We start from the raw sequence: 13,084 nt of genomic DNA, 5'->3' as shown, positions 1-13,084 counted from the left end.
TTCTATATCTTTTATATATAATATTAAAATTTAATACTATCATAATTTTCAAAATAATTTTTTCTAACATTTACTAATTTATTCTTTAAAAAATTCAATAATTTCAATTTAATAATTAAGTATTAGATAGAACCTTTAGGTTTATTATTATTATTATTATTATTAACTAAAATGCTATAAAATAAATTTTATAATTATCTTAAATACTCACCTTTACCGTCTTTCGTTCCACCCTACGCACGCAAGCATCGCCTCTTCTCCCTCGTCACCTGGTTACTATCCCTCGACCACCTCCTTCTTCTTCGGTTTGATTAAAATCTCCCTCTTGTACTCTCTTTCTGTCGTTCAACATCCTCTCACATTCGTTTGCCTTCAATGGAGTGAATGAATCATAACTATCGCTCACAAGGAGTCGCTACTTTTCTCTCCCATAGACGTTTCCTCACTCGATTTCGCGGTCCAACGTGCTTGATGCTTCTGTGCTCACGTGCAGCCTGCTCGGCTACATTCGTTGTGCTCGCCCGGTTCTATCCGTTCGTTTGTTAGAGTATTAGGGCCGGTTCAATTGAACCGGCCAAACTGGTTCTAACAACCTCAGATAATATTTTCTACATCCATTAGCAAAATATCACAACAAATCTTAACAGTATGATAGAAATTTAAGTCTTATCTTCCAATAGTTCAATACTTCTTTATATGATCGTGGATTGTATTCATATTTTTATTTCATGCAGTAAATAGATGAAGCAACCAAAACCTTCATACAACTTATCTTGTCTATGATAAGTTTACATAATTTATCATTATGATAAGTTTGAAATATAGAAGTATTTTTTTAATTAGATTCATTTTTAGATCTGGCAATAATAATAAATCTCATAAAATTTAAATAAACTATTTCTTATATGTCTTTAGGTGTAGAATGCTTACATAGTTACATTCAATGCTTCACTGTGTGACATATGTTTGATTATTTGAATTTTTCATCAATAATTGCTAAAACATGGTTATGTCTTCTAATATTACTCTTTTTGTTGGGTCCATATTATGTAAATTTTGTTTAATTGCTTAACATGTCAATCTAGGCATCTTTCATCCTTCTCTTCTTCATTAGCCAATTAACTTTGTGATAACCTTGATAATAGAAGGCAAACAACGGTCACTATTGCTCCCTTCACTTCTTTATTCTCCATTTATTTCTTCTGGATGTCAATTGTATAATATGCCATTATGTCAAATAATTGAAGAGTGTGGAGATGCAGTGATTTCGCATTAAAGATATTAATTAAATAGTGAAGTTAGTTGAGTTCTGATTGCATTCTATGAGTGCAGTGATATTTGGGTAAAATTCCGAACAGATGCTATTATATTGCAAATAGCAATAATAAAGATTTTTCCCTGTATGGTTTTTCAAACATATGCAGCTGAGGTATGTTGAGGGATGTAACATGAATTTCTCTTTAAGAAAACCATAAGATAAGGAATATTTGCTTACATCTTTTTTTCTTGAACTCTTTTCTTCATGGTCTCTGTCTATGGTTTCTAAATGTTATTTCCTGATTTGAGCTTCCTGATAGGAAGATAAATGTTTTAAATTCGCCATAAAAGTGACATAAAGACCCATAAATTTGAAGTTTTTTTTGTTGCTTTTGTAGTCATGCATGTCACGAGCCTTCAGGATATCTTTTGCGGTAATTTGAGTATTGAAAGTTCCGAGCTGAGCTAACGTATATAGATGGATAGGAAATATATTTCTCATGAATAAGCATGCTTTTTTAATTCAATAGAAATGAAACACTAGTTTTTTTTTCCATATCAAGATTTCATATCATTAATTAAATGTTGGAATATTTCTGCAGTGATAATTTGATATCTTTTGTTATAAAAAACAGCACAGCATGTCATAGATTTGAAAATGTGTCATAGGTAGCTACAGTTCTCATGCGTTTTAGCATAGGTTGCATGGATAGGAGCTCTTTTTCAATCAAAGCAAAGCTAGAGGACATTCATTTTCACGCAGAATTCTTCTTACGAAGTATCTTTTCTGAATAGATATCTAATCATAAAGATTATTCTATCTAGTTTCATGTTGAGGTTCATAAAGGTCATTCTGTATCAAGTTTCTAGGTTCACAAAATTCGTGATTTTTCCTGGGATGGTATACCCTCCCGAGGTGCATCTTGGCTGAGAGAGGAGCCTGTCGAGGCAGTTTGGCTGAGAGTTATACTTGTTCCTGCATGTGGGGGTGTTATTGTTGGCATGTTGAACAGCTTGCGTGCTTATCTGGAAGATCCATCTGAGGGAAATGGGACTTCTGATGTAAGGGGTGCTCTTGGCTCATTTGTCAAGGCAATAGCTGCTTCTGTCACCCTTGGGACTGGAAATTCATTGGGACCTGAGGGTCCCAGTGTTGAGATTGGCTCATCTATAGCAAAGGGTGTTAGCAATATATTCAAATGGAACGGCGGAAAAAGTTTGTCAATTGTTGCTGCTGGATCTGCGGCTGGAATCTCATCAGGTCGTATGATTATACTAGTTTTTGTTAAGTGTTTCATTTATTGGTGAATTGATCTTGAATGTTGCTGCAATTTTTATAAAATCTGATGACTATTTCTTCATTCTCTATGGAAGATGGATGCATGAGACTTATAATTTAAGGGTTTACTTAGATCACTAATTGCAGAAAGATTTATGCTAACCATGCCTAGTCTTATTATGCTGCCCTAGCCATACATCCGTCCTAAAGTGTAAGGATGGAAAATCTAGATCATATTTTGAGGAATTGGTCACTTAAGATATGGAGATAATATTTTAGTTGTTTCAATAATTGATTCATTCTTTGAGAAGTTTGCTATCTTATAATCAGACCACATTACTGTGAATATCATGTTGTCTGTCTTATAGGGTTTAATGCTGCTGTTTCTGGATGCTTTTTTGCTGTGGAGTCGGTCCTTTGGCCATCTCCTTCAGTTTCATTCTCGTCCTTGACAAATTCAACTTCAATGGTCATACTCAGTTCTGTTATAGCATCCATTATTTCAGAAGTAGGTCTTGGTTCAGATCCAACTTTCACAGTCCCAGATTATGATTTCCGTTCTCCAAGTGGTACATTCCTTTATTTTTTTTTTATATTCCTTCCTTTTAATTATACAATTGATATGCTAAAGAAAATTGTGGCTTTATCTTGAATTAGAAATCAATTTCCTGATTAAAGTGGCATATATGGTATTCTTTCACAGGCTAACAAAAATTATATTTCAGATATGTAATTAGATTCGAGACTAATCATATAGTTTCATGAATATTGCTTATTCTTGGAACTGTTCTAATTTGTACGGAATAACTCTATCAACGTTCAGTTGATATATCTATTCATTAGCTTCAAGTTACTCAATCGCTTTTGGAAGCAATTCTGCTATCATCATTAAGTAGGATTATATTATCATTAATTTAGAGATGTTCACTTTTATTTTTGAGGCAATTGTTTTTATGCGCTACCGAGATAGACACATTCTGCGGTTATTTATGAGATTCAAAATATATTTTCAGAACTTCCTTTGTATCTTTTGCTCGGTATCCTGTGTGGGTTGGTGTCATTGGCCCTCTCCAGGTGCACGTCATTTGCTCTGAAGGTTGCTGACAATCTTCAGAATGCTATAGGATTACAGAAGGCTCTGTTTCCTGCATTGGGTGGCCTAACTGTTGGCTTGATTGCCTTAGCATACCCTGAAGTCCTTTACTGGGGATTTCAGAATGTTGACATTTTACTGGAATCACGACCTTATGTAAATGGTCTCCCTGCTGGTGTTTTGTTTCAATTGGTTGGTGTAAAAATAGTAGCAACATCTATAAGCCGTGCTTCAGGACTGGTGGGCGGATATTATGCACCATCTCTTTTTATTGGAGCAGCAACAGGCATGGCATACGGGAAGTTTGTGGGCTCTACATTTTCTGGACCCAATGCATTATTTCACCTTCCTATCTTAGATGTCGCATCTCCTCAGGCATATGGTCTGGTAAATTGTCCACATTTAAATCTTATTTACTTTAATTGAACACTACCACACGGAATTCTTTAGCATATGGTGATTTATTGGTTTTCCATTTGTCAATTAGACCATATCATACAAATTAAATTGGAAAGTAAAGCAGAGTTTTCCTCATTGTCAATTGGACTTGATATTTAATGAATTAACTAGTTGACCCTTACATCCTGTAGCCAACACCATTTATTATTTAGAGGTTGTTTGTATCGAGGTATTATGAGTGTAAAGTTAAAAGCATATATGGGTTTTGAGTTTTTAGGCGTTTGATATGAAGTAAACCAAATGCAAAATATTTTTATAAAGAATTTAGAATGCCTTCGATCTCCAGGCTCATTTTTTATGAATTTAGAATTCCAACTGCACTATTTATGACTTCATTCTTTACGAAGCTATCCCTAAATTCACTGATCCCACCGACCATGTGACACAGTCCCCAACATCCTGGGGTCCACCATCACCACTATACCAACATCCATTGTTGTTGTTGTTGTGCCTGCATCCGCCATTGTTTCCATCCTCACATCCACTGTTTCAGGAGCAAACCCATTATCCTAAAATAACCCGACATCACTGTGTCATCACCAACCCCACCGATTGTCCCAAAGTTCGGGTTTTAATACAAAATTTTTTATTCATTTTATAGCCAACTAAATACCAATAATTGGTTTCTTGAATTTATTTTACAACCAATGAAATAATCTTGATTATTTCAAATGCAACTTATTTAATTTGCATTGTATTTAGAATACATATGTATCTGGATACTTACAAACAAATGGCCTCTTAATACATTTCTTTTACGTCAGGTTGGAATGGCAGCTACCCTTGCAGGTGTTTGCCAGGTGCCGTTAACATCAGTTCTTCTTTTGTTTGAGCTCACCCAGGACTATCGGATAGTTCTGCCACTGCTTGGAGCTGTGGGTTTATCATCTTGGATTTCCTCTAATCAAAATGGAAAAAGGATTCATGAAGATGAATTAGATCAGGTGGAAAGCAGTCGTTATGGACTTGAAGGCTCGCTAAACAATGACAAGGAATTTGATTATTCTCAAGTTACTACTGAATTGCCACGAAGTGGTGATTTATGTGAGCTTGAGAGCTCACTCTGTGTATATGATCGCGGTACTCTTATGAGTGACTTTGCCATGAGGCTTACTGTTGCACAGGCTATGAGAACTAGATACATAACCGTCCAGATGAGCACCACAATAACTGAGGCCATCGAACTGATGTTCACAGAGAAGCAGCTGTGTGCACCAGTAACAGATAACAGCAATCTTCTTCTTGGACAGTTGTCACTTGAAGATATTCAAGAATATAGCAGACTCGCACAAGCTTATGGAAAAACTGAAGTAAGTGGCTTGCCCAATTCTACTTCTTGTGGATTATGTTGAGGTTTCTCTTTAGGTAAGCATTGTTATGCAACATGCAGGAAAACATTAGATCTATTGACCATTTAGCAATATATGAGTTTGACTAATCAAAATCAAAATGCTAATATATCACTGGCCTGCACTCTGCAGAATTTAAAGGACATCTTTTAAATTTTCCTGCATGCAGGCATGCCTGCTGGATTTCATTCTATACTGTACATCTCTTGAGAGAGTGGGGGTAACTCTCCAAATCATTAGCGTGGCTTTAGTTTTTTGAAAAAATGAATATCCTATGTAATGTTATTTTAGAATGCTGGTGTTAGACAATTTTATGTTTTTTTTCTTAAGCAGTGAAGTTTTGAGTATTCAATAGCTATACTGTTAGTCATACAAAGAAAGAGTTTGCAATGCCTGCACATGATGCATTTGTAATATCATGATATATTACTAGTTTATGTGATGAGGTCGCCATTGCTTGTGCATTTTGCTCAAAAATGGAGGTTGTTATGGTCAAACATCAGAATGAGTTATCACCTAACATGTGAGGGTGCATTGTCATTACATCTCTATATTTAGGTCTTATTCATAATCCGGCCCTCTATTCCCTTATTTAAATTTGTTTTGCACTCAGAGTCCTTTCAAACGTTTCAAATAGGTGCAATTGTTGAGCATATAACTTTTTTTTTTTGTCAGAAACCACCACCCTTCCTCCTGTCTTGCTACTTCATATGCGAAATGTAGGTGGTGTAGGAGCCGATTAAAACTATGATAGGAAACACTTGTAGATCTCAAGTATTTTTTATCAATCTTTAGAAAACAGCGAGAATCCTTCACAAAAGTCCGCACAAACCACAGAAACAATAGATAATTTGTATTATTTGATGAAAGGAAAATGGAAAATAGCAAGATACATTTGATCCTCTATTCGAGATTAGGATCGATCTCTCCCAATCTCTAGACGCCGCTAGAGTCCAAAGAAAACTTAAATCTAAGAGATCTCAAATTTCAGCCAAATTCAAGATACCCAAACCCTAGGAAAACAAACTATTTAATGCATACAAATCAAAAGGAAATCCTACAATCCCTACATTACATTTCCCTCCAAGAATTCATTCAAAAATCTTCCTAAATGAGCTCTCAGGGATTCGCGTGCGTGCAGCTGACGGAAGAGGCGGAGATATTCTGCCCGTTCTCCGCCTGGGATGGTCCCGCGTGGACCGGCTGGACCGGTCTAACAATACTCCCCTCCCAAAGATCCACCTTGTCCCGCGGAGGTGGCCATCCTTGAGGTTACTGAAAAATCTTATTGTATTGCTTAACCAAGGACTGCACGGAAAGAGAAACATCTCCTCCCTCCTCCAATCTGATTGCATCCAACCTGTGTAATCCCACCAGATAAACTTCTCCCACCTCTTGTATGTCCCTAACCAGGTCTTAAGTGATGTCATGGCTTTGGATAGCCCTGCATCTCCCCTTATAACTACCTTTCTCCCATCCACCATTAATTCAATCTTGAGTGCTCCCTAATTGTCCTTGGTTTCCCCCAAGGTTTGCAACCACTTCATCCCCAGGATGACATCAGTGCTTCCTAACTCTAGTGGGAGAAAGTCCTCCCTTGCTTGAATCTCCTGGATGGTCAACACAACTCCTTTACAGATTCCCTGGCCTTTCTCCATCTTCCCTGTACCCATCATCACTCCATAACAATCGGTGTCCACCAATTTCACTCCAAGTTGGTCGACGACCTGAGTGGAAATGAAATTATGGGTAGCCCCACTATCAATTAGCACCACCGCCTCCATGCCCTTTATCTCCCCCTTCACCTTCATGGTATGATTCGTAGTGAATCCTACCACTGAGTTCAGAGAAACCTCAGCCAGATCCAAGTGTAGCTTCTCCTCCATCTCCTCCTCGATCTCCTCCTCACCTTCCTCCTCAGTTTCCTCATCATCGCAGACGGTGAGAACCAGAAGAGTTCGGTCCTTGCACCGATGCCCTGGCGTATACTTCTCCTCGCACCTGAAACACAACCCCTTAATGTCTCTGCCTTCAACCCCTTCTTGAAGTTTCCCTCCAATATGATATATGATAATCGCTCCACCCTACTAGCCATGTGCTCGAACCGCTCACTGTAGTCTGCTACTGATCCCTCCTGCACCAGAGCAAAGAACTGCTCATAGAAATCTCCTTCCGGTTAGTTTGGAAACGTTCTATTATGCAGTCTTTGAATTCCCTCCAGTTCCTGATATGCCTCCTCCGGTCTCTCCATTGAAACCATGACAGGGCTTTTCCTTTAAAGCACAAGCCCGCTGCTGTCAGCTTCTCCTCCTCCGTTAGCCCATTGACAGCGAAGTATCGCTCAACCTTGTAAATTCATCCATACGCATCTTCTCCTTTGAATATGGGCATCTTCAACTTCATCACCTTCTGGTCGCCACCATTTCCCATGATTCTCCCATAATTTCCCCTCTCCCAAGTGCTAGGTCCACCCCATGTTTCCTGATCTTCCCTTGCTCTGCCATAGCCCAATCCCCCTTCGATATCCCTTCTTCTCCCTTCAAAATCAGCACCCCGACGGCCGTAAAACCCCTCATGTCGTTCCCAATCAGCCCCTCTTTGCTTCGCTCCCCCATAGCCATACCTTTCCCTATGTCGATCTCCTCTTTCCTACCTATGGAAAGGCTCCACATAGGGTCTTCTTCTTCCCCCTTCCACGATTTCCACCTCTTCTTCCTCACGGATTTCAGAATTGGTGTTCTTCGCTTCTGGGCCCTTCGCTTCGAATGCTGCCGTTTGTGCTTGAAGCTCCAGCATCAATCACGGTTTTTTTGATGTGATTCATCTCTCCTTCGAGTCTCTCCTCCAAAGCATCAACTTTCTTGACTGCCATTACAATCCGGAGTTTGTCGATTCACAAAATCTGGATTTTGGAGTAAAAAAAACAGCAACTTCCTCCTTTTCCGGGCAAAAAACTGCTGCTGGAATTTGCCGAAAACAGCCCTCCACTGGCCCCAAGACTTGCTCTGATACCAATTTGATAGGAAACACTTGTAGATCTCAAGTATTTTTTATCAATCTTCAGAAAACAACGAGAATCCTTCACAAAAGTCCACACAAACCACGAAAACAATAGATAATTTGTATTATTTGATAAAAGGAAAACATAAAATAGCAAGATACAATTGATCCTCTATTCGAGAGGAGGATCGATCTCTCCCAAATCTCTAGACACCGCTACAGCCGAAAGAAAACTTAAATCTAAGAGATCTCAAATTTCAGCCAAATTCAAGATACCCAAACCCTAGGAAAACAAACTATTTAATTCATACAAATCAAAATGAAATCCCTAAACAATCCCTACATTCCATTTCCCTCCTAGAATCCATTCAAAAACTTTCCTAAATGAGCTCTCAGGGATTCGCGTGCGTGCGGCTGACGAAAGAGGCGGAGATGTTCCGCCCGTTCTCCATCTGGGCCGGTCCCGCGTGGACCGGCTGGACCGATCCAATGGACCGGTCTAACAAACTATTGTTGTAGTGGTGATGGAATTGTTATTAAAAGAGCGCTTTAGTAATAAAGTACTGTGCTGAACTTGCACATCGATTGTTTGTGAAGCGCATGATTACAACAAAATGTGTGCATCACGTTGCTTTGCAGTATCGTGTTGTAGTACTATGAACTTGGCTCCATATCATAAGAAAACCTAGTTCAAAATTTTTGGTTCAGTTTAGCACTGTCGCGGTAAGTAGGCACGGTTGTTAGCTTCTTCTCAATGTTTCTCATTACATTGATTCGTTACTCATTGATTCTCCATTCTCTTCTGATGGACTTATACTTTTCTTTGCTGCTCTTCTCATCACTCTCTCTTGCTCATTAGTTTACTCATTCAGCTCTCATTCTTTCTTGTTGTTGATACTGACAACTTCTCACTCACATGCTTTATCTCAAGAACGCTTCATATTCACACCCTCACTTCCACCGCTCCTTTTTGTTTCTAGCTTGCCGCTCATCTTATGACTATTCTTGATATTTAATATTTCTTTTATAACTTTATTATTTGTTATCTTTGTTAAATCATTCAAATAGTTGAAAAATTATTAATATTTAATAAATAATTGTGGGCTCCAAAAATTCCAGCTTCCTCGGCCTCTCCGCACCGGTCTCTTTTCTTGTTTGTCATGACAACGGAGAGTTCTAACGAGCTTAGGTTCTGGATTAATTTCAGAATGCATATTGGGTTTTAGATAAGAGACTACCCAGAGATTTCGCCCTCATTTTACAAGGACTTTATAATATGTGTTTTGGTTTCCTATAGGTGCAAGCCCCTATAGTTAATTACCCTTCTCAATAACAAGAGGGGTATACTTACATTCCAACTTGGGGGAGCGAATCGACCACATAAATGTCTTCAAGCGATTTAATTTTATTTAATAAGCATTTTATTTCTCTTGAAAATCCGGCAGCCTTCTGGCGTCCCCTCTCTGCTAGGGGAGGTTGGGGAGGGCTTGCCATTTTAGAGAATTTTGAGCCAATAATTCAATTTGTCATTGCTTTGAACTATGCTTCTGCACTATGTCTTGCTATTATATTTTATTTTTGGCTTCTCCAAGAAAAATGTAGTATCAATAGGTGGATCTCATGTTTGCAAGTGAACTTGCATTGTCTCTGATAGGAAACACTTGTAGATCTCAAGTATTTCTGATGTGAAACTAGAACTACTTCACTCAATTCTTGAAGGTGGAGGCTAGCGGAGGAAGATTGCAAGCACACTTAGAGATGCCACTATCACACAAGTGATGTCGAGAGGAATAGTCGCCGGGGAAGAAGCAGGAGTTGGGGTAGCGTGTGGGCGCTCGAGAAGAGTCCACGGAGTCCTTGGTCGTTGAAGCTCAATGGTTCCGACAAGACAGTAAACGATACGATTGACGTAACGTTCTACGGTAACGTCGCACTCCCAATCCGGCTCATAGAAAGGGGAAAGGAAGATGTTGATTTCCCTTTGTTCGGTGTATGCGAAGTCGCAATCAACTTCTGGATCAGCCATTCATGACTATGAGATGACCTTGCGGCGTGGATGAATTTGGCGGTAGAAGAGTCTTCTCTTGGTGGAACTCTTCCAGGCAAAGAGGGGAGGAGGTGGGCTCGGGTAGAGAGAGAGAGAGAGGAATAGGGGGTGGGCGGGTAGATCCACTTAGGGTTTGAGGGATTTAGGAAAAACTGAAAGTAATTTCAGTTTTAGGAGAATTGGGGGGAGATTAAATGAATTTGAATTTTGAATACCAAGTGGGGATGGGCAATTAAGGGGGCAATTAATGTTTGAACCTCCTAGGGGCCGGCTGCATGATGAGGGAGAGAGATTAGGGGGGGAGAGAATAAAAGCTAAAATTAATTTCAGCTCAAGTGAAATTGGAGGGAGAATAATTGAAATCAATTTTGAATTTCAAATAAGGGTGGAGGAGTAATTGAGCATTCAATGTGGAAGCCCAATAAGGGGGCCGGCGGCATCATGCATGAGGGAGGGGATTGGGGAAGGAGGTAGAGCAGTTTCCAAATAGGTCGTGAATATTAGGAAAGAAAAATAATAACTCCAATCTGATTTATGTTGAAATTGGATTCATGAAACAAACTTTCCTAATTTGGGATTCCATATATGGAAAGAATTTGAAATTCGAAATTTGAATTTCAAATATGGAGTGGTCGAGAGAGGGGAGGGATTTGGGGCTGAATTAGTGGAGCTTTTAATTTAATTTGGGGAGAGAGGAAAGCCCATTAAGGGGCCGGTCATATGGGGGGAAAAGAAAAACTTAGGTGTTAAGAAAGTGGGACCCACATTTAAGCAAACAAAACCCAATCAAATCTAAATTTTAATTTCAGATTTGATTATATTTTAAGTAACTTCCCCCAAATAGGTTTAATATGAGAGGGAAGCAAATTTGAATTTCAAAATAGGCTTTAATCCTCTTAATTGACTTTCTTAATTGGAGAGGGACCAATTAGGAAAGTGAGTAAATTAAGAGATTTGAAATTCAAACAAGAGGGAGGATCCCAGGGGCCGGCGGGAATGTTGGTGGCTTAGAGCCGACCGCCTGGAGCCGGCAGAACGACAACTGGCTGGGGAGGCTGGCGGAGCCGCCGATGGAGGGATCGGCCTGGGGTGGCTCGATCTTCAGCTCCTCGGATAGGCATGGACGGTTGGATGCCACATCATTCTCCCGGGGTGAAAAAGAGCTCGACTCCGTCGAGTCCGCACCCCAGGTAACCATGCTCTGATACCAAACTGATGTAAAACTAGAGCTCCTTCACTCAATTCTTGAAGGTGGAGGCTAGCGGAGGAGGATTGCAAGCACACTTAGAGATGCCACTATCACACAAGTGATGCCGAGAGGACTAGTCGTCGGGGAAGAAACGGGAGTTGGGGTAGCGGGTGGGCGCCCGAGAAGAGTCCACAGAGTCCTTGGTCGTTGAAGCTCAATGGTTCTGGCAAGGTAGTAAACGATACGATTGACGTAACGTTCTACGGTGACGTCCTACTCCCAATACGGCTCGTAGAAGGGGGAAAGGAAGATGCCGATTTTCCCTTGTTCGGTGTATGCGAAGCCGTGATCAACTTCCAGATCGGCCATTCATGACTATGAGATGACCTTGCGGTGTGGATGAATTTGGTGGTAGAAGAGTCTTCTCTTGGTGGAACTCGGCCAAGCAAAGAAGGGAGGAGGTGAGCTCGGGTAGAGAGAGAGAGAGAGGAATAGGGGAGGGGCAAGTAGATCCACTTAGGGTTTGAGGGATTTAGGAAAAACTGAAAGTAATTTTAGTTTTAGGAGAATTGGGGGGAGATTAAATGAATTTGAATTTTGAATACCAAGTGGGGATGGGAAATTACGGGGGCAATTAATGTTTGAACCTCCTAAGGGCCGGCGGCATGATGAGGGAGAGGGATTAGGGGGGAGAGAATAAAAGCTGAAATTAATTTCAGCTCAAGTGAAATTGGAGGGAGAATATTTGAAATCAATTTTGAATTTCAAATAAGGGTGGAGGAGTAATTGAGCATTCAATGGGGGAAGCCCAATAAGGGGGCCGGCGGCATCATGCATAAGGGAGGGGATTGGGGAAGGAGGGAGGAGTTTCCAAATAGGTCGCGAATATTATGAAAGAAAAATAATAACTCCAATCTTATTTATGTTGAAATTGGATTCATGAAAGAAACTTTCATAATTTGGGATTCCATATATGGAAAGAATTTGAAATTTGAAATTTGAATTTCAAATATGATGGAATGGTGGAGAGAGGGGCGGCAATGGGGAGGGATTTGGGGCTGAATTGGTGGAGCTTTTAATTTAATTTTGGGAGAGAGGAAAGCCCATTAAGGGGTCGGCTATATGGGGGGAAAAGAAAAGCTTAGGAGTTAAGAAAGTGGGGCCCACATTTAAGTAAACAACAAAACCCAATCAAATCTGAATTTTAATTTTAGATTTGATTATATTTTAAGTAACTTCCCCCAAATAGGTTTAATATGAGAGGGAAACAAATTTGAATTTCAAAATAGGCTTTAATCCTCTTAATTGACTTTCTTAATTTGAGAGAGACCAATTAGAAAAGTGAGTAAATTAAGAGATTTGAAATTCAAACAAGAGGGAGGATCCCAGGGGCCGGCGGGAATGTTGGTGG

General features: G+C 39.7%; 1 protein-coding gene across 1 annotated transcript in view; it reads left to right on the top strand.

The window, feature by feature from the left end:
* Positions 1-13,084, top strand: part of LOC110098810 (chloride channel protein CLC-e) — a 24,937-nt gene that overhangs the window by 6,052 nt on the left and 5,801 nt on the right. The window contains exons 2-5 of the mRNA XM_020825743.2: positions 2,128-2,518; positions 2,905-3,105; positions 3,550-4,016; positions 4,853-5,398. Coding sequence (XP_020681402.1) covers positions 2,128-2,518; positions 2,905-3,105; positions 3,550-4,016; positions 4,853-5,398 — 1,605 coding nt within the window. The remainder of the gene's footprint in view (positions 1-2,127; positions 2,519-2,904; positions 3,106-3,549; positions 4,017-4,852; positions 5,399-13,084) is intronic.

Source organism: Dendrobium catenatum, unplaced genomic scaffold, assembly GCF_001605985.2.
Source record: "Dendrobium catenatum unplaced genomic scaffold, ASM160598v2 fragScaff_scaffold_1645, whole genome shotgun sequence".
In the NCBI taxonomy this organism is placed as follows: Eukaryota; Viridiplantae; Streptophyta; class Magnoliopsida; order Asparagales; family Orchidaceae; genus Dendrobium; species Dendrobium catenatum.
This window is presented reverse-complemented; position numbering and strand designations above follow the sequence as displayed.